This window comes from Typopeltis vanoorti, chromosome 2, assembly GCF_054136105.1.
Source record: "Typopeltis vanoorti isolate ZY-2024b chromosome 2, IOZ_Tvanoo_1.0, whole genome shotgun sequence".
Taxonomy (NCBI): Eukaryota; Metazoa; Arthropoda; class Arachnida; order Uropygi; family Thelyphonidae; genus Typopeltis; species Typopeltis vanoorti.
The window spans coordinates 58355977-58376614 of NC_143550.1; the positions used below are offsets into that span (position 1 = coordinate 58355977).

Consider the following 20638-nt stretch of genomic DNA (forward strand, 5'->3'; position numbering starts at 1 on the left):
GAAATTAAGTTTCTTGAGTTCTTAAAGTTCTTAAGCTTTTTTATTTTTATTTTTTCTATCAGGGTTGTCATATTTTGTCTAATTTTACTGTAAACTGTATATATATCTGTATAACAGAAAAGGTAAGGACTGTTTGCACATTTATGAGACAAAACTCAGTTCAACAAAAACCAATCTGACAGGCACAGAAAAATGCAACCAAATGACCAACAGAATGTGTGATGCAGTGTCCTGTCAGTTTGTATCAGTGGCAGTTAATTATCTTGCCAGATAACTATAATGTACTTTTAAAGTAAGTGTATATCCTTGACTGACCACTATATATATCTCCCAGCTAACATGAAATTCAGGAAGAGTTTATCCTTCCTCTGCATCACATTTCTTCCCTCTCATGATTATATACCCATCATCATTACAACACAAAATCTCCAAAACATACAATCATGCATGATGATGATGATGGCATTTACTTATTTCGCTTACATGTATATTTTATGGCAGTAACTTGTAGATTCTTTTTAATTTTGACATCTGGAAATAAGATATATTTGGGATCCTGTGATGATGGTTTAGAGACTTGAAGTTCAGAAAGTGTATTGCAAACTTTTTCAAAGACTAATCAACACATTGCTGCTCTGATTAAGGGGGAATATTGACAAACTTGATCAGAATGCTTGTGAACTTGTTTTATGTATATTTGGTCATCTGGTGTGATGAGAAAATTCTGAAGAGGAGACCAGAGATACTTGTTAGGAGAGCCAGGAAATATAAATTGCAGAGTTTAATGGATAGGCAAAAATTTAAAGGTGATACAATCGAGGTATTTAAGCTGTGAGTGGGATTTTACTTGAAGGGATTATGCATTGAGAAGATGAGAGAGAGAGAGGAAGACTGAGAGGTCAAGTTCTGATCATCACCAGAACTTGCCCCCCCCCCCCTCTGAACTGTAAGAATGTGATGAAGAAGAGAGTAAGTACATTTTTTTTACATGGAGAATGGTGAGTGAGTAGAATGTGTTGCCTGTATGTGTGTGTGTGTGAGTGAATGCTAGGAGCATGATTGAGTTTAAGACTCATTATGATAGACACATCACTGGTTCAGTATTTTCTACCATGATCAGTCTGTCAGCTTCACAAAAGTTTGTGATTAATAATAATATTGTATATCATTATCATAATTATTCATAGCTAACAGATAGTAATAGGGAAGTATATACAGAAATATATGGATATAATAACACTGCATGAGCAAGTCTGTTAAATGAAGGAGACCCAAATTGCTCAGTTACGTGCCAACTGGTAAATATCTTTGGATCATTCTTTAGATTATCTTTCTTATGTAATGTAAAGTGATAGCACCTCTGTGGTTATTTATTTTTTATTTTTTGACTTTTGGATCCTCTCTGTGTTTATAAGTTGTAATGACAGTTTCTCTAAGATATTAGTGATGTATATTGTAACTATTTTTAATTGAGATATCCTTTAGGTATTCAAGCTCCTGAATTTTCCTCATATTGTCACTTAATATAGCATGTAATGTCCCTTATGATGATGCTGATGCCACTTTTCTCCTTCTCTGCTAAATGATGGCATGTAGCAGAAAATAAACATTCCTCCTCATATTCATTTTCTGCTGCATACCATCATTAATGGAAGGTGAAGCTTTGCCAAGAAGGCATTAAATATCAAAGGTGGAACAGTTGACCAGTTATTTTGGAAGATCTTGTGATTGTAAGTAATCTGTATTCTGTACTTCCGACCAGTGATGGTCACCTTTAGTCCAGATCCATCTGAAGTACAACCCTAAGTAGCCTGCTGAAAGATTAACATTTTGCGTATGCTGTTTTTTTTCCCAAGATGTTCTATTTCTCTTACTTCAAAAATTAATATTTATGTATTTATTCATGATTAACATGTGATGTTATATAGGTTAAAAAAGAAAAGATGAGCAATGAATAGTTTTCCAAATACAAAGAAAAATAATCCCATTATAACCCATTAAACTGGTATAAATGGTCATCATATGACAGTTATTAAAAATTTATTTTTTTTTTTGTTTGCAGTATGAGTTTTGTGTGTAAAGATTTGACTTATTTATTAATTTTATAAATAAAATAGCTATAACAATTAATTTGTTACTTTTATGCTATACTATTTAATAAGAAAGAAGTAAAATTTTTAACAGGTAACAATGGTTACTAGGTTTAATACACTGATTTACAGTTTTATGAATGTCATTTCAAGACCTTAAAGAAGCTGTTTATGGAAACAGCAAATTTTAAAAAAAAAATGGAACAAAAACAGACATTAATTCATCATGAACAACATAAGCTTGAAAAATCAGCTTGCTTTTCTATGTTAAAATGTCTTGCCTCTTTGCGATTGAATGAAAGCAAAACTCGCCTCTGATTATTTATTTTGTCATCCAAGTGCAAGACCATCACCCTGTTTATTGGTGACTATTTTATTTTCCTGATTTCCATGTAAGCCCCAACTGTATCCTTTGCCATCCAATCCCAGACTTGTGGATTCGAGAAGTCATTTTCAGATAAGTCCTCTACATACTGTCATTGTGCCATGCAAAGTACACAAAGTATCTTGAAATCAGCCTGAGAGAATCCAAATCTTAGTAAGTCCACATAACTTTGCTGATATCACACACCTTTAAAGAATATAGATGCAGAGGTAAATTGTGGTGTGATGCAGTGTTCTTTCTGAAGTAGCCACACCAAGTCATGGGTTTCAGCATAGTAGGTAGCATTCTCATGGAGGGTAGTGAGTGATCACTCAGCATGCACAACCTTGTATGTTGATAACTAACTCATTCCCTCTTTTTACTACAAAGTCATGCTTTCTCATTCCAATGCTAGTTGTATAGTGTTGTATAGTTGTATAGTTCTTTTGCTTTATCCAACCTTTGTTCTTGAACCTATTCTCTATCATCCTCACTATTGCATTGTGTCTTCTGACATATACTCTATGTGTGTGATAACAACATTGAGCAATATGAGCCAAAGGTTTCTATACTTTGACAGCTTGCTCTTCAGTTATTGTCATCACTTCTTCTATGAGTTGAACGAACTCAAGTTGACAAGGTATAGATTCTTACCCTAAATAAATCTATATATTCAAGTCCAGGCAGGAAGCAAGTCCCATCCTGGATTCATTGATGCCATTGAGTAGGACCACGTTAGATTCTTGTGATGCAGTTATGTTGATTGAATGGTGCAACATTGAAGCCATCTTCTTTGTTCTGCTGAGGCATTCATGATTGGTATCCTTTCATCAAGCTCATCCAGAGGTGCATCAAGGAAGTATCTCGATAAAGTTTCATGTTTGGTCTCTAGAGCAGGGTTTCTGGATTATGTAAAAAATATACAAAATAGTATTAAATTAATAAAAATAGCCAAAAAAAAAAAGCCTTCCTATATTTTTCATTCCACTTCTAATAGGTCTCTTGATATTCAATGTAGAGCATGCTTATATTGTTGTCAGTAAGTGATAAACGTGTGAACATTTTTTTTTAGACATTACTGTGATCCTGAATTTCACTTATAACTTTTCTGTAACAAACTCAGTTGTTGCAATAATTGATAAATTTTATTATGGAGTAGACGGGAGAATAACTGAAGTGTACATGAGTATAATAATGAACCTGATCAGATAGCAGTACTCACCATTTAGAAATTGTTCCATAGTAGTAATGATCCTAACATGTTTTTAGCTTGGTATTCCCATTCAGACTGTGTGATTTTTTTGGAAAGGGTTCATTGATGTGAACTAACCATGCAGTACTGCTTATTAGCTTTTACACTGGTATAAGGGACAGTTTAATAAACATTGTTTGCAAATGGGAACTTGCTATAACGAATATTTGACCTGATGGAAGTTGGTTTGGTGGCAATAGCATTAATTATAGTATGCTTCATTACTGATAAATGCATTACATTATTCTATTTAGAATTTAGGGGCACAAAACACGTTGAAATTATTATTTTACTTATTATTAATAATACAACACTTGACGTTTCGACTCCCTGTATTGAGGTCATCATCAGAAAGATGCACGTGTTTAAGAAACTAAGCTACATGCTCTTGTAATCTGTAAAGGTAAATTAAATCTATCCTGTTAATTAATCTTTCTTAGCCTGACCTCTAGTGATAAAAATAAAGAAATAAAATAAAAAAAAAATTAAATACATCAATAAATAAAAATAAAAAATAAATAAAAAACTACAATAAACTCTGCTCAAGTCCTCCAGTACTAAGATTCTTCTGGATTTGTACAGTTCAGATTATTATACTACAATTTTCTTATGGACTTGTGCAGTTCAAGTTGCTATTGAATGTTAAAAAAAAACACCAAGTCTTATTGTATTGGGATTTTTCTTTGGCTTGTTCTGGTTGCTTCCAGTATCCATTCCATTTGCTATTTATGTCATTGAGAATATACACAGTTACAAGTCTTTTAACTCATCTTCAATTATACTTCATGTTAATTATGTCAGATGCGAGTATCAATGTTGATCTAGCTTACATATTTCTTTTCATATCTTATCTCTAAGTTCATCTGATTTATCAGACCAGGCTATTCCATTTAAACCCTAGTCTTATTGCACTAAATGGGTGCACAAATCATTTGCAACATTTCTTTAAACTTTCATATGCAGCTATGAGTTGAAAGCATTTTGATTTTTTGTTGAATAGTATTGTGTCCTCCCCCCCTGCCCTATATGGAAGACTAAGTTTGAAAAAAAATTCTGCAAGCATTGATATCTCTTAAAGCACTGACTTCTTTCTGGTGGATAAGGTGGCTTTGGTAATTCTAGTTTAGTTGATACTTTGTTTAGAAGATTGAAGGCAACTTTTATATTATGTTGTTTCAAGATCTGGGCTGTTTATGTCATATTTTTACGTGAGGTTAGAGTGCCAGAACTTCTGTAGTTCATCAAAACCCAACATAACCATCCAGCAGTTTTCTTTAACTGTTGGATGGCTGTGTGGATTTTTGTTGCAATATGTTAACTGTTTTTGTATTGTATCCATTTTTAATTAAGATATTCATTTTGGTATTCATGCTCCTGCTTTTTCTTCTCCTAGATATGGTGTATGCTCTGTCCCTCAGAGTACTGATGATGCTGTGTTTCTGTTCTGAGTGGAGGCGTAATGTTGCATATTTGCTTATGGTAATCCCATACATGGGAAGTTGCTGTGAGTGTTTAATGGCTTATCACAACAGGTAAAAAAAAAAAGTAAATATTTTGTTATCAGTATTTCACGTACAGTTACTGAGGCATTCTCAAGGGTAGAGCAATCACAATGTGATCGCAAAGGCACACAGTATGGAACTGTTCAGAATGTAAAATTTCAAGCTAGTATCTTTGTCTTTCCTGATGTCTTTACCATGCTAATTGTCTTTACTATGCCCTTTGGGTGCAGTTAAGAGTAGGGTTTTTTTTTTTGATTGAAAATGGCAGTCTCCCAAATCCTTGGCATTTTTTTTTTTTTTTAGCTAAATTTATTTAAATTAGTAGTGTTCTAGTAATGCTTATTCCCAAAATAGCCTTACATATCTCTGAAGTGGTATTCTTTTAAGATAGCGGTTTTTCTTCATCTTGTTTCATGAAGGGTGCTAAGCACACGGTCCACTTTATATATATATATATATATATATATATATATATATATATATATATTGTTTCGTAAATATATAATTTTGTTCTTGTGTTTTCACCTGTATCTGTCAGCTGAAATTTATGTTGGCACTGTATCCTTGACACCTTTGGTGATGGACAGATTTGATTTTAAGGGAGGAGGAGAAGAGAGGCTAGTTTGTATATCGTTTTATAGGCGATTTGTATTTGGTATTCATTGAGTTTTTTTTTTTATTCATTCATTACTTCCCTTAATGTAAGTAAGTACCACTGTTCTGATGTAGTCTGAATGGCTTTTGTTAGTCTGGTAGGGTAATATCTTTATTTTTTAGGATTGCATCCATTACTACTGAAACTATTTAAGATGTTATTCTTTTAGAAGTACGTAATCATTAAAACAAAGGCTGTAACTTTGTGTATTATTATTATCTTTTCGTTATGCCTGTATATTTGTGCAGGATGCCTGAATTAATATTTAGGTAATCTTATGATTCTTTTCATTTCTATTGTAAAGAATCATGAGTTTATGCTGTTTACATGTTTTAAAAACATTTAAACCTTTGACCACTTCACCAAAAAGTGAACACATGTTCAACTTAGCATAATCATAGGGGAAATTTAGTGGAGAATCACCACTTTTTCTTCAAATATCTCTATAAAAAAAGATGAAAACAAAGTCCATAACCATGCCTTCAAGAGATACATTTTATGCTATATGAAATGTAATTACATTACTAGTGTGGTGATGTCAGGTGGGATTTTTTCCCCCCTAATTAGTTCCTTTTAGTGAGACATTTGTAACCCAAAACTTGACATCAAAGCTCAGTAGTTGGTTTAAAATATATTTGAGTTTTTCAACATAATGAAGTTTGTCCAAAGTGTTATATTAGTGTTTGTGCTAAATATTATAATATTTAGCGTAAATACTAATATTATAATATATTTAGGAAAATTAAAATCTTATAATGGTTTTAATTTCTGAAATTTGCTTGCATACTACTAAAATAGTTGTCATTTTGTGACACCTCCATGGAATTGAAGGACTCATAATGGGAGGTCATACTATACTATACTATACCAGTCGCTGTATAGTTTTAATTGCTTGTATTCACTGGCTGAGTTGCAAGTTTTTGGGTGAAGAAACCCTATGACTGATGTCTCTACATATGATCATTTAATTTTCTTTCAGTTAAGAAAGTCCATATAGATTTTACTCATGAGAATTAGTCAAGTCTTTTCCATTTAAAGGGTACATATCTCATTGTTTTTCCCAATTCTGCTACAGAGGTGCCATAAATAGTTACAAATATTTGAAGCATAGTATTTAAAAAAAAAAAAAAAAAAAAAAACTGCCTTAACATGTTCATTGTCAATCACGCGATATCGCGTGATGCGAGTTCTCACCGGTCGGCCGATCATGCGTTATCGCGTGGACGTCACTATCAAGTAAAAAAAATTTGGCCACTACACGAAATTCCAATTTTCAACTTGGAAATGAACGTGTTAAAAAGATACTTGAAGTTGTAAGGTTGTTCTAAGAATCATCATACAGTATATAGTATACCTAATTTAAATTGATTTGGCTTTTAAAAAACTGCCAAAGATTTGACAGTTTATGTAACTTGCTGAGCTTTCTTTCTGTTCTATTCATTGCTCTATAGAAAAATAAAATAAAATAAATCTATGTAAACATGAGAGCCAATGGTGTCTGGTGGGTAAAGTCTATAATAATAGTGTTTTCATCGCTGGGCACATTTGAAAATAGGCTGACCATGTCCCCACTGGCTAAGTCTGGATTCTAAGATCTGGTCTTAATTTTTTAGTGAAATGTTTGTCAGTTTGAAGTACGAGTTCATCTTCCAAAATGTGGAACTAATAGTTTGAATAACTATCTTGATAAGTTCTACGTTGGGAGTATCTAGCATCTTTGACCTGGGAAAAGAGCACTTTTGGTTTGTGAACTTGAGGGTCCCACTGTCCCTAGAATGATCAGATGTTTTGAAGATATTGACATTTAATTTCTTTGGGCTAATTACAAAGATCTGTGATAAGATTACTGGGTAGCCTACGTTGGGTCAACACTCAAAATCCTTCAGGTATTGGTATCCTGTAGTAAACATTTTAGTCACATAGTAATTTGTTTAAAATTACTGTGATGTTGCCTTTATAAGTAAAGGATATAGGTAAATCCTTTCCATAAGTTTCAGTACGGAAAGTAGAATTGATGCTTGGTATATGGATTGAGCAAACGTAAAAAGTTTGATTTGTAGAGGCTGTGGTTCTCATAACATCTTGGATGGGCCTAATTCCACTATCTTTAAGTTTCTGTGGCTCAAAATTCTGGCAAATCATTGATAAAGTACCCACTTTGTAGTAAACATGGAAGAGGCTTTGCTAGTTGTGCATGTCTCATGAGTTGCTCCCTACTTGGATTAGCCTCAGTTTCTGCATTATTGTTGTTTGTGAACTTTTTTTTGCTCTTTTATTATAACAGATGAGTTTTCTTCTGCTCCCTTCACAAACTTTGTCAAAAAAACATCTTTCTAGTCAGATAAAAATGAACATATTATGAAGATATGAAAAATGAGCAAGAACTGTTGATATTTGTTGTGCATATGGATGGAAAAAATTCACGCTTTGTATCTTTTGTGTAAGTTACGTAGTCATCAGCAGCAGCAGCCATTTTTTGTCCACTGCTGGACAAAGGTCTCCAAAGTCCTCCATTCATTCATTCCTGTCTTGAGCCTTTCTATGACACTGAATTCTTTTCACCTCTTTAATCTTATCCTCCCACCATCTCGTTGGTCTTCCTGTAACTCTCTTTCCATTTCTAGGATACCATTCTGATATCAATGTTGTCCATTTTTTGAGTGTTACTTCTTGCAATATGAACTTCTCATTGCCATTTGGATCTTTTAATGGCTGTTATGATGTTTATCACCTAGTCTAAGCTCTGACCCAAGTATTACATTTTCTATCTAGAATGGTAATACTGAGTAATGATCTTTCCATTTTTCTCTGGGTAATCGTCAACTTGTTGATCAATTTTTAGTCCAAGTCCATGTTTCACTTCCATATATCATGACCGGAATTATACAACTAGTCAAAATATTTTTATTTTAAGGCATACTGGGATGTTTCCTTTGAATGCTTCACAATGTTTTCCGAAGGCTATCCAATCAAGTTGAATTCAATATATAATATTTTTGTTACAGTCACCTTCTACTGTGATCTTTTGTCCTAGGTAAACATAGGAAATTACTTATCAATTTCATGGTGTTCCATTTGTATTGGCTTTTTTTTTTTTTTTTTTGTGATGTATTTCTTTGTTTTGTCTTTGTTTAATTCTTTCTTTCTTTTTACTTTCTGCATTCAACTCAGTGATTATTTGTTGAAGTTCTTCTGCAGAGTTTCCTAAAAGAACAATATCATCAGCAAATTGTAGGTGATATAGTTCTTTCCCATTTATAATAATTCCTCAATTTTTCCAATCCAGGTTTTTAAAAATTTCTTCTAGGACTGCTGTAAATAATTTAGATGAAATGGCATCTCCCTGTCTAACTCTCTTTTTTATTGGAAATTTCATATCTGTTTCCTGATTTTAAAAATGCAGTTGATTTTTATGTATATATGACTAAGTATAATCAATGTATACATTTTTTTAATTCCTTGATTTTTAAGGGCTGCTAAAATAGCTAATATTGAGATTAAATCAAATGCTTTTTCAAAATCAATGAATGCTGCCAGACCTAAGGGTTTTGGTGTTAATTTCATTTCAATTAAAATCACATAGTAATTTGTTGTAATTTGTTTTGTTACCTGTTAGTGCTTTCTGTACAGCCTGTTCACAAAGTACCATCATGGAAAGTATGGGATAAATGCTTAGTCCATGGATGATGCAAAGCAAATTTTCATTTACAGATTTTACAATTCTCATAATATCTTGGATGGGCATAACTCCGACTGCTGTTTTCTCTAAGTTTCTATAGATATGTTGCATGCTTCAAAAATGCTTTTTTTTTTTTTTTAATACCATGGGTGGTAGGCTAAAGGTTAGATAATCTGGAAACCCTGCTCTTAAGACCAAACATGGAATTTTTGCAAGCTCTTTAGGTCTAATAAGTGGGAGTTGTAGTCATACACCACACAACAAAATTCTATTACAAAAAGACTTATATGAACATCAATGTCAGTCATAATCAGCATGTGTTTTGGTTTGCTTACAATTTGAACAAAGACGCATAGCATTTGAGATGATTTGACAGGAATTGAAAAGCTTGCTATCATAATGGCTATCATAACAAAATTACTGGACTAGTAAAAGTCCAATAATTTCAAAAGATTCTCGAAATATTTAGTTTACTGAGAAAGTAGATTTATAATGTGGATGGGACAGCATTATTTTAGAAAATGATGCCCTTTGCAAATTTGCGTTTTTGTCCAATTTAAGTTTGCTTTAAATTATTCTATTACACGTTTTGCATTATATTCTATTATTACAATTTTAAGTTTTGGAGGTTAATACAGAAACATATTCTTCATAACTTGACATTTCACTTATTTTATGTAGGAAATTTGTTCTCATTTCATGTGAAATTTGATTTACAGTAATTTTCAGGAACAAATTAACTACATAAATTGGGAACTACCTTCATTTCTAAGAGCTAATGCAAAGTTAAAACTTTCAAAGAGAATAGTCAGTTTTATTAAGCATGCATCATGATTCTTCTTCCTTGTGTAATTTTCCTTCTCTGTCATCAGTTATGTTTCCTGATCAAATTATTTTTGTTTCTCTCCCCCCCCTCTTCTCCTGCTGTTAATGCTTTAATGGCAGTGAGTGTAGATGTAGATAATGCTGAATGTATTAAAACATTTAAGTGTATTTTAGTAAACTGAATCCTCATTAAGCAGACCAATGTGTTTGCAAAGCTAGTAGATTTAATAAATTTATGTAGTTTATCAGGACTTACCGGGTTTGCATTGACTTTACCTTCCTGGTTGACTGTGGATTTGAATTCCACTGTCTCAGATGTTCATGAAAGTATTTAGATAATAGATGTTTTTTGACTGAAGGTGAGTTAGCTAATCTTATTCAAAGGTGGCATGGATTTTCATCTCCCAAAACAAGCAAACTAACCAAAGAATGAATGCAATTGACAGCTGTAACCACTATGCAGATAGGATTAACCACTCTATCAGAGCATTAATTAGGTTTCAGAGTCCAGAATACTTGGCTGTGACACTGTGAGTGACAGGCCATTGAGCCTGTCACTCACAGTGGGAAAAGTTTGTTTCCTGTTGAAAGACCACCAACCATCTCAATTATTGGATGCCTAAGGTGGCTTGAAAAAAAGCCACCTTAGGCATCTCTAACCCACAGTCCACCCATGGCATTAAAAAAGAAAAAAAAATGTACAAATAATAACATAGATTTATACCTTTTCATGGGGAAGATTCACATTAAAAATGAAAAAAAAAAGTTTTTTGAAGTATCCAAACTAATCATAAAAACTTATGACAGTAATTGGAAAAGCCCATCCATTGTGTGGGAGTTCTAACATCCACAATGAATTTCTTTTGTGAAGATGTGATGATTCTCTTTCAATTGTGAATATTCTTTGTTTATTTAAACAAACAAGATGTGTATGCAATTTGTATTTCCTTAGGAACAGTTGAGTTAATTTTTATGTTCTATTTTCTCCACTTTTTTCCATTCGCATACGGAAATGAGTTTTATATAGTACTAGCTTGCAAGGTAACTATTAATACTGATAAATTGTGTTATTAATGTTGGTTGTAGCAGCTAAGGCTATATCGCCAGTGTATTATGTCTGTTAATTATGTGCTCTTCTGGCTTGTTATTCTGTTTTGCAGGATGAAAAACCAGAGATTACCAGATGCATTCATGCATTATTATTATTATTTGACACCTCCAGGGAGTCCAAAGACTCATCGAGGGAGGGCACCTGCTGTACAACTCTGTCCGCTACTCAATCCACTATGGCAACGCCATCTACCACCAACCACCACCACTAGTATTTCCACAGACAATCACAAACATCCATGCCCATGGCAGGATTCAAACCCACATCCTTTTGGCTGGAGAGCGGATGCGCTAAACACTTGGCCAGCCAAGCTGGCAAAAAATCCTCTACCTCCGTATGAGACCGGCTGACGGGAATCAAACCCAGGTCTTTCCGGCCAAAGGGCTTCGTCTATACCGACTGAGCTACAGAGGCTCTTATAATGTGTTACTTGTTATTAGTATAGTGGCAACTATGCAGTAGTTATTTCTTCATAATGAAATAATAATGTGAATCTCCATTATTCCTGCTTTTTTTTGAACTATAAGAAAAGTGAAAGGGGTATTAATATAGTGATTTTCCAGACATACTGCATGATAATTTTTTAATACCATTTGCAAAATACTTATTTTGACTGAAATTCATTAATTCAAAATGTGATGTTGACAGTTTATGTAATATGCAGTTTTTACACATATAGGTGCACAATGCTGCAAATAGCAACCAGAAAGAAAAATATGAAGCAGATCTCAAGAAAGAAATTAAAAAATTGCAGGTGAGTTCAAGATTATACTTGAATGGCATGTATTGCAATGTTGTCTCTCTGTGGCAACATTAAGTTTTGCTTGCCTATATCGTTGTATGCTTCAGCTGTTATCTAAAAAAAAATTTTTTTTAAATATTTTTTTGGTTGTTCTTAACTGCATGTAAATAAAGGAAAATGTTTGTTTTATTGGATTTATATGGTTTGTAGGTATAGGCATTGGCAAGTTTGTTTTTCAGTGTGAAGGTAGATGTCTTCAAAACTGTTCACATACAGCCATCACAAAATGCCACTGCTAAATTACTTATTATATTTTAGCACACTGTACATGCCAAAACAATTCATTCTTTTGATATTAATTTGCTCATTTGTATTCCATTAATTTGTCATATTATGATCACCTTTCAGATTTCACTGTATGGTTTTTGATCATCTGTTGTGTAGTTTCAGCTGTCAAATTTCTGGTGATTAATCTTACATACATAATTTCATTGATTTATGAAAATAATTTCATTATTTATGACACTCAAGTAATGAGTGTCATAAATAATGGAAATTGAAAGAAAACACAAAATTGGTTTCCTAGAACAAAGATTTATTCAGCTTATAAAACACGACAAAAAGTAATTGTATATCATATTTATCATGATATGAAATTATAAAAATTTAATAGCAGAAAGAACCTAGTAAAAATAGTAAGAAAGAAAGGAAAAAAAATTATAAATTGCATTACGTTTGCCACACTCAAGGTATATTGCCTGTGGCAATGTACCTTGCTCCTCAGCCACTCTATGCGAAAAACATTCTCCTCACTCCTTTTCTCATCCCTCCCTTATATATGCATATAGATAGGCTTAGGTGTTGGTGGTTATTCATAACAGTGCATCACAGTATAACACCAAGAGAAAAAAATATAATTAATTTATTGAATGTACTAATATTTTGCTGGTTTTTTACCCAGCATCTTCAGAGCACAAATTACAAATGTGGCCAGCATTTGTAATTTCCAACAAGGTGCCCCTCTGGGGAATGGATGATCATAAAGTCAATTTGGAGAAGTTAGGCTATATTTGGTCCCAGAATGGCTGTCTCCCAAATTGGCAAATTAATACAGCTATACTTCTTTGTTGTTGGGGAAGTGCTTTTTATAGCTGATGCTGATTCTTAAAATAGTCTCTTAGATCTATAGCGATATTCAGTGTAATACTGATGTCTTCCTCCATTTAATCTTATGTGAAGCGGTATTCAGAGCATGGTCTGCCAGTCCCGACTTCCCATACAGATGATTTTGGATGTAATTTTTTTCTTCACAGCAGATGTTAACAGATCTATCAGTCTGTCCAAAGTAAGCTAAACTGCAGGCCGAGTGACTTCAGAATGTGCAAGAGGATCCTTAGGAGATTGAATGAAGATGAATGAATGGTTTGAAAGTGACACAGAGATTATATTTGGCAAGAACATTAGCTATCTTTTCTGATGTACCCTGAATATAAAGGATGGGAGTGGTTTTTCTTGTGGGATGGGAGTGTTGATTGCTAGAGGATAATGATCCACTATTCTCTTATCAAGCCCCATCTATTCCAATTTAATTAGCAGTCTTATGGCAGAAGATTGCCATAAGACAAACTATTAGAGGCCTTTAAAAAATCTGAGTATACCACTGTATGCATCTCCTTTATCCATTGAATTTGTCACCTGGTTGTTGTACCTAAGCAAATTGCAAAAATATGACCTCCCTTTAATAAACCATATACTGATCATCATAGAGAATACTGCTGTTATTAACCCAATTCCAAATCCTAGTCCTCAATAACTTCTCCAATATCTTAACTATAACCCTGGATATACACACATAGGCTAATTTATATCCCCAGTATTACTTGCCTTTTGCAAAGTCTGACATTTTATCTTTTTTTTCCCACTTCTTCGACTTGCCCTATTGCAAGACATGTTAAACAGGCATGTGAAGAGTGCCTTTAACTCCCTAATGCATTCTTTTAAGGCATGCAGTGATATGTTTCAAGTTCTACTGCTTCTTATTAACATCAAGTTTACTTAATTCCTCATATACCTCTTGCTCACTCACACATATCATTCCTTCCTCCATTCTCTCTATATTCAAGCTCCTCATAAGGATACATTAATGAGGATAAAATATCCTAATAAACTGTTCATTCAATACCTCAGCTATATTCTCTAAAGATGTAGCTGCTGCTGATCTACCATTTTTATCCACCAACATTATTTTTCTACTTACCACATGCAAAAGGTTCTCGAGAATATTTCTTGGCAGGATTAGATAATTTTGGCTCATACAGCACTTTTTGCTGTCTTCATCAATTGAGTCACTATCCTGGCCTTCCTGAAATGATAATCAGTTACTCTCTAACTTATTATTTCCTCTTCATCTTGTGCACTCCCCATAAAGCTGCCTTTTTTCTAAATTACAGGTTTAATCTCTTCATTCATCCATTTTACTCTTACCTTATATATCCTTTTCAGCCTTTGGAATATACTCAGACATTGCTGTTGTTAAATATCTCTTGATCCTTTTCATGAACTTCTCTATTTATTATTATTTATTTAGTTATTTATTAGTATGTTCATTTTCACATTTGTTTCACCACTTAGGTCTTGAAATACTTTTAAAAAAAAGTTTTTCCTATACCATTATAAAATATGGAGAATAAAAACGTTCAAGATTATCATTTAATCTCTCAATAAAATAAAATCTCTAGGTTTATGTCCATATCAACTATATTAATGTTTTCTGAATTCTGATCACTTCCAAAACAAAACGTTGGCTAGTGGACAGGCTAGTGATGTTATGATGAGGCTGCAACTGAGATAATAATTGAAAACACTTTTTAGTATTTTGTTCACATTTTAGTTCTCATTTTTAGTATCTGTGTGCAGAAATTCTATATTTGGGAGAAGAGAGAGAGAGAGATTTCAAAAAAAAAAAAACTGTAATACTTAAGTTTTAATGTTCACTATTAATACTTCAGATTCTACATATTCCATCATTGGGTTTGAAATATGCTTATGATGCATGCATATTCTGTATTGGTGGTGTTCCATTACAACAAAACAGGCCTTTGTAATGATTTCCATGTTTCAGTAGGTGTGCTAAGTAAGGAAAAAAATTGTGACATAAAATGTGTCATAGAATCTGCATTATATAAATAACTCACAATTATGCTGAAACTGCTCTTCTGTTTTTTTTTTTTTTTTTTTTTTTAAAAACTAATAATTCTTACTAATAGCATGCCAGTGCTTTGTGAAGATTGTGATGCATGCCACTTAAGCAGCTGAGTTACTTTATCTCAGAATTTTCCAGTAATATCCACAACAATCTTAATATTAGTCTTTCCAAGTTATTTAATATTTTCTTCGATATTATTGTTCTGACACCCAATGCCATAAATAGCTTTACATGGGCCCTGTGCAAGATTTTATTTTTGGTCCACCTTTTATTTTTTTTTTGAAAAAAAACAAAAACAAAAAAAAAACAAATATGATAAAAATAGAAATTTTGTTTATAAATATTATAATATATGTTTATGAATCAACCCCCATGGCAGCAAAATTTGAAAATGAAAATATAATACTGATTATTTTTTGCGATACCCCATTTCATTGGCCCCTTCATTATGGGCCCTGTGCACCTGTTTGCACCTGCCTAGTTACGGCACTGCCAACACTACTTGTAACAAAGAAAGGATTCTGTTTCTGCAAACAAGAGCAAGTAGGAAAAAAGAAAACTTATTTTTTATTACATTTCTATTTAAATTTATTATAACTCTGGTCATGTTTGCAAATACATATCAATGACTCATGTCAACCAATTAAAAATGGCAATTTCTAGAAATGTCATAGATTAAAATTTTTCAGAGGAAGAAAATGCTGAATTTTAACAGATACACATCAAAACATGAATCTTTGTTACCTCTATCATGATTCATATTTCCATTAATCATAAGATATTTATTTATTATTTTATGTGTGTGTGTTCTTTAGTAAGAATTGTGAACATTGAATGTTACAGCAAAATGATGCATGTAAGGCTGAAGATGGAGATTTGAAATGATTTCAGAATTATCACAAAGTATTTTGCTATATGGCAATGCCTCCCCCCCCCCCAGTGCAATTGTAATAGTATGGAAATTTGCTAGTTGGTATAGTTTGAGAACTTACAGCACCCTCTTCATATTGTCAGGGTCTTACTGTATCAAACTATCAAACAGTGGTATTTCTGAATATTCAAAGTTTTCAGAAATGCTTTGAAAGGCTGCCGTTTTGTTTGTAGGTGATGATGATGATGGAATCAGTACATATGTAGTTGGCTACCCCCATTCCCATGTAGGAAAAGTTTGTGCACTACTGTAAACGTCATATTCATAAGTCCACAGTTTGCAGAGGAGACTATATTGAGTGTTGATGCAGTTGACCATATTGTTATTCTGCTAATTTGAATAAATATGTTGTATGTATTTTCTGATATACACTTATACAATAACACTGTTATACATACATTGTTATATAACAACTTATATTCTTTTATAATATGTTAGTACAGATCCAGTTTGCATTTTACCATTAAAATCATATCAAAAACTTTATAAAAAGAAATGTTAGAAAATTAAGTTATGCTTGCTTTTATGAATGTTATCAATGTGTTTTTCCCACCAGCACTTAAAATCAGAGCACTCATCTTACGTTAATTAAATGGCACTCATATAGAAGTGAGTGCCATTTAAACATAAAAACAATTATATACTCTGCAGCAAATTATTCAATGAAAAGAAATCCTCTTCTTAAAAACGTTTATTCTGCTTCTTAAAAAAATATAGGCAATTATAATTTTTTAAACAAGATTATATACCATACTAAAAATGTACTGAAAAATGTATTGGTAAAATATCCTGTAAAATGCTGTTTCATTTTCTAAACATGCTCCATTTTGATGTTGGTAGCTACCATGTGCCAGTAGTGTATTTATATAGTAATTATACTTGAATTTCAAAAAAGGAAAAACATATGTTAAGGTACTTTTTTTTATAAGTAACGTGGAACTGTGAATCAAGAACTGGTATGCTTCAGCTGAGGCACATTTTTGACCATTGCAGCCTGATACTCATTTCAAACCATCATAATGCTAAAATTTATTATGAAAAGCTTAGATGAAGTATATTTTTTATGTAAATCCCACCCATAGAAGGTTATAAACCTTCTGTAATATACACTGGTATCCAAAATCTAAGGACGAACTTACATTTTTATCTGTATATGAAAACATTTTCATGACTACAGTCAAATTGTGGAAGGGAAGCTTAGTGAAGAACAACAGAGTTTCAATCTAAATAGAGGTTGTCAGGATCAGATTTTCACTTTAAGACAAATAGTTGAGAAATTTTGAATATAACAGGGATCTGTATTTAAGTATCAAAATTGATGATGTTAATCTTAGCTTTTTACTTTATACAGATTGATGTTATACTTCTGAATAAATCCCATACAAGTCTGCAGGATTCCCAGACTAAATTGAATAACTGTTGTAATAAATTTGTTATGAAAATAGGCAGAAACATTGAGAACATCAACTGTATCCTGAATGGTGAACCCAAAGAACAAGTAAAACATTTCAGCTATTTAGGCACAATTTTTATTGAAGATGGCAAATTAAATCTGGAAATAGACAACAGAATTAGTATAGCTGGAATGGTAGGAAGTCAGATGAATATATTTATATGGAATAAGAAAGAAACTAGTCAAAATACTAAATGAACTGTATACAAGACTGTTCAAACCTATTTTAACTTATGGATCTGAGAGCTGGATTAGAAATAAAACACTTGATCAAAGACTGGAGACCTCCGATATGAGAGTTCTGAGAAAGATTAGTGGAGTGAACAGATGGCATCAATGGCAGTATCATATTAAAAATAAGGATATTAGGAAAGAACTTGCTATTGTTAACATTGAGGAATGTGTTAGCAGAACTAATCTTGGATGATATGGTCACTTAAACAGAATGCGGAAGGAAAGATTAGCAACACAAATGTCTTTGCCAAGTTGATAGGAAAAAGACCCAGAGGAAGACCAAGATGTATCTACATCTTGTATTGATACAGTTAAAAGAGAGAAATATAAGATCTGTTAATATTGGAATCTTGACAGATATCAGATTAATTTGGAGGAAAATTGATCGGAAGTGTTCGTAATGTAACTTTTCATATAGTACTATCTTAATTATCTTGTACACCCACTGAGAGTACATATCAGGAATTTGATGATGATGATGTTTTTGGCAAAAGTTACAAATTTCCTAAGGACATAGTTAAGGAATTAAGGTACAGTGCTTACATAATACTATGCAGAGAGACATTTCAGTAAGGAATATGTCCACGCCAAACTGTGATGAAGATCTCACAACATTGTACCATGCTTAGCATCAAGTGATTCAGGAGTTCTTGAGGCAAACTGGTTCACTCCTTCTTCAGAGCAAGGATGAGGCCTTGTTTGTTTTCTGGAGGGGGGGTGATTTCAAGCAGCAATGCATCTCCCTATTACATCCCAAACATGTTCTATGGGTTCGAGATCTGGGGAGCGTGCTGGCCACTCGATTCGATTAATATCCTCAGTCTCCAAAAGTATCTCCACTGCTTGTGTTCGACATGGTGTGGCATTGTCATCCATAAAAATGAATTCTTCCCCTACAGCACCACAGAACAATTGAAATGACTTTGGAGAACTTTGTTTCAATATCCTTCACCAGTCATACTCCCATTTTTCAGCACTTGTAGCTCAGTGCATCCATTAACCATAAAGACTTCCCACATCATGACTCCAGAACTAACATATCTATCTCTTTCAAGAACATTCTCGCAATGGTAAACGGTACTACCACTTTCACACCAGATCGTGTTGTCTAGAATCAGAGGAAAGACTAAATTGACTCAACTATGAAGATTAGATTAGCCCTTGCTGTCTTGTCCAATTTTATGTATTCAACACCACTGAAAATATGCTCTACAATGAGCTGTGGATAAAGGGATGCAGCCTACAGGCCATCTGGCATATAAGCCTACTCATCGCAGACGTCTTGCCACAGTTGTAGAGATATCCATGCACACCTGTGCTTGAATGGAACTGACTTGCCGTGGTGCGTCAATTACGTTTTGCTGTTTATAACCAAAATATTTGTGCTCTGTGGTAGAGCAAGGGCAACCACTAAGCATACATCTGGAACACATTCCATTGGTTTGAAATACTGCTCAGAGATTAGATACAATGCTATGTAATATTCCAAACTATCTGTCAATATCAGTAATTCTGCAGCCGTCTTCAGTCTTTCCAATAATTCTTGCTCATGTGAAATCATCTAGTTGATTCCTTTGAAACATTACAAGACATTCAAGTTTACAATTTTATTCCTTCATTTAAAGTGCTTCCTTCAAACACACTTTGCTTATCTCAACATTTTGCATTTTATCCTGTTGAATGCCATCATGTGATCCCTTTGTGATCGATTTTTACTCGAAATCAGTTATACAAATTGTGACAAGCTCGTTCATTGGAATTTGCAGTTGTAATCTTCAGAAATAATGCTTGTCCTTAGATTTTGGTCACCAGTGTACTATACAGTCAGGATTGTATGGTATATTAACTTTATAGTTAGGTTGTATAGCACACTTAGAGAATCTGGAAACCTTTTTTAGAGAGCAAACATGAAAGTTTCAAGCCACTTCAGTCCACCATTGAAAAAGATGGTGGTCGCACTACGTAACAATAGTGTACCACCTAAAGACACCCAGAAATATCTGCATCCAAGGTGGGATTTGCATCCACAATTTGTTTGTTGGCAAGTGGATGCACTATTCATTCAGCCAGTTGCAATAAAGCTTTGATGGCACATTTAGTTTTGAATACAGGAATACTTTTTTTAATTTAAATTTTGAATTTATTGTTAAACTTTGATCTGCAACAAAATTAATAATCAAAATAATTGCTAAGTGCTATACTATCTCTTCGATCAGCATCATTAGTCAAGTAGGTAGCAACATACCTCTCCAGCCTGCTCTATGGGTTTTGAATCCTAGGTTATTTATGAACGTCTTCAAGTGGTAGATTACTTTCATCTCTCACCCAGATAATTAGGTTAACTCTCATTCTCCACTTTGGTTACTGAGACAAATGTGCTGTTAGGCATAATCAAATTCCTGACATGTATCCTCAAGGGGTGTACAGGATATGATAGTACTACATGAAAAATTTATGTCATTACTAACTTACTATCTACAATTTTCCTCCAAATCAGTCTATTACTTGTCAAGACTCCAACATTATCAGATCTTATATTTCTATTGTCTAAAGCACTTTGTACCATATCAATCCATTTATATCTTGGTCTTTCTC

The 20638-nt window shown here is 33.2% G+C and overlaps 1 protein-coding gene across 3 annotated transcripts in view; it reads left to right on the forward strand.

The window, feature by feature from the left end:
* LOC150109062 (CCR4-NOT transcription complex subunit 3-like) overlaps positions 1-20638 on the forward strand; it is a 436445-nt gene that overhangs the window by 75440 nt on the left and 340367 nt on the right. The window contains exons 1-2 of one of the 3 annotated variants that reach the window (XM_090405214.1): positions 5161-5238; positions 12158-12232. The exons of 1 other annotated variant lie outside the window; for it this stretch is intronic. Coding sequence is in view for 1 of the 2 variants with exons in the window: in XM_090405199.1 (XP_090261325.1) it covers positions 12158-12232 (75 nt within the window). In the remaining variant the exon portion in view is untranslated. Of the gene's footprint in view, positions 1-5160; positions 5239-12157; positions 12233-20638 lie in introns of those variants that run through there. One more of the 3 variants, XM_090405199.1, reaches the window with a different exon arrangement.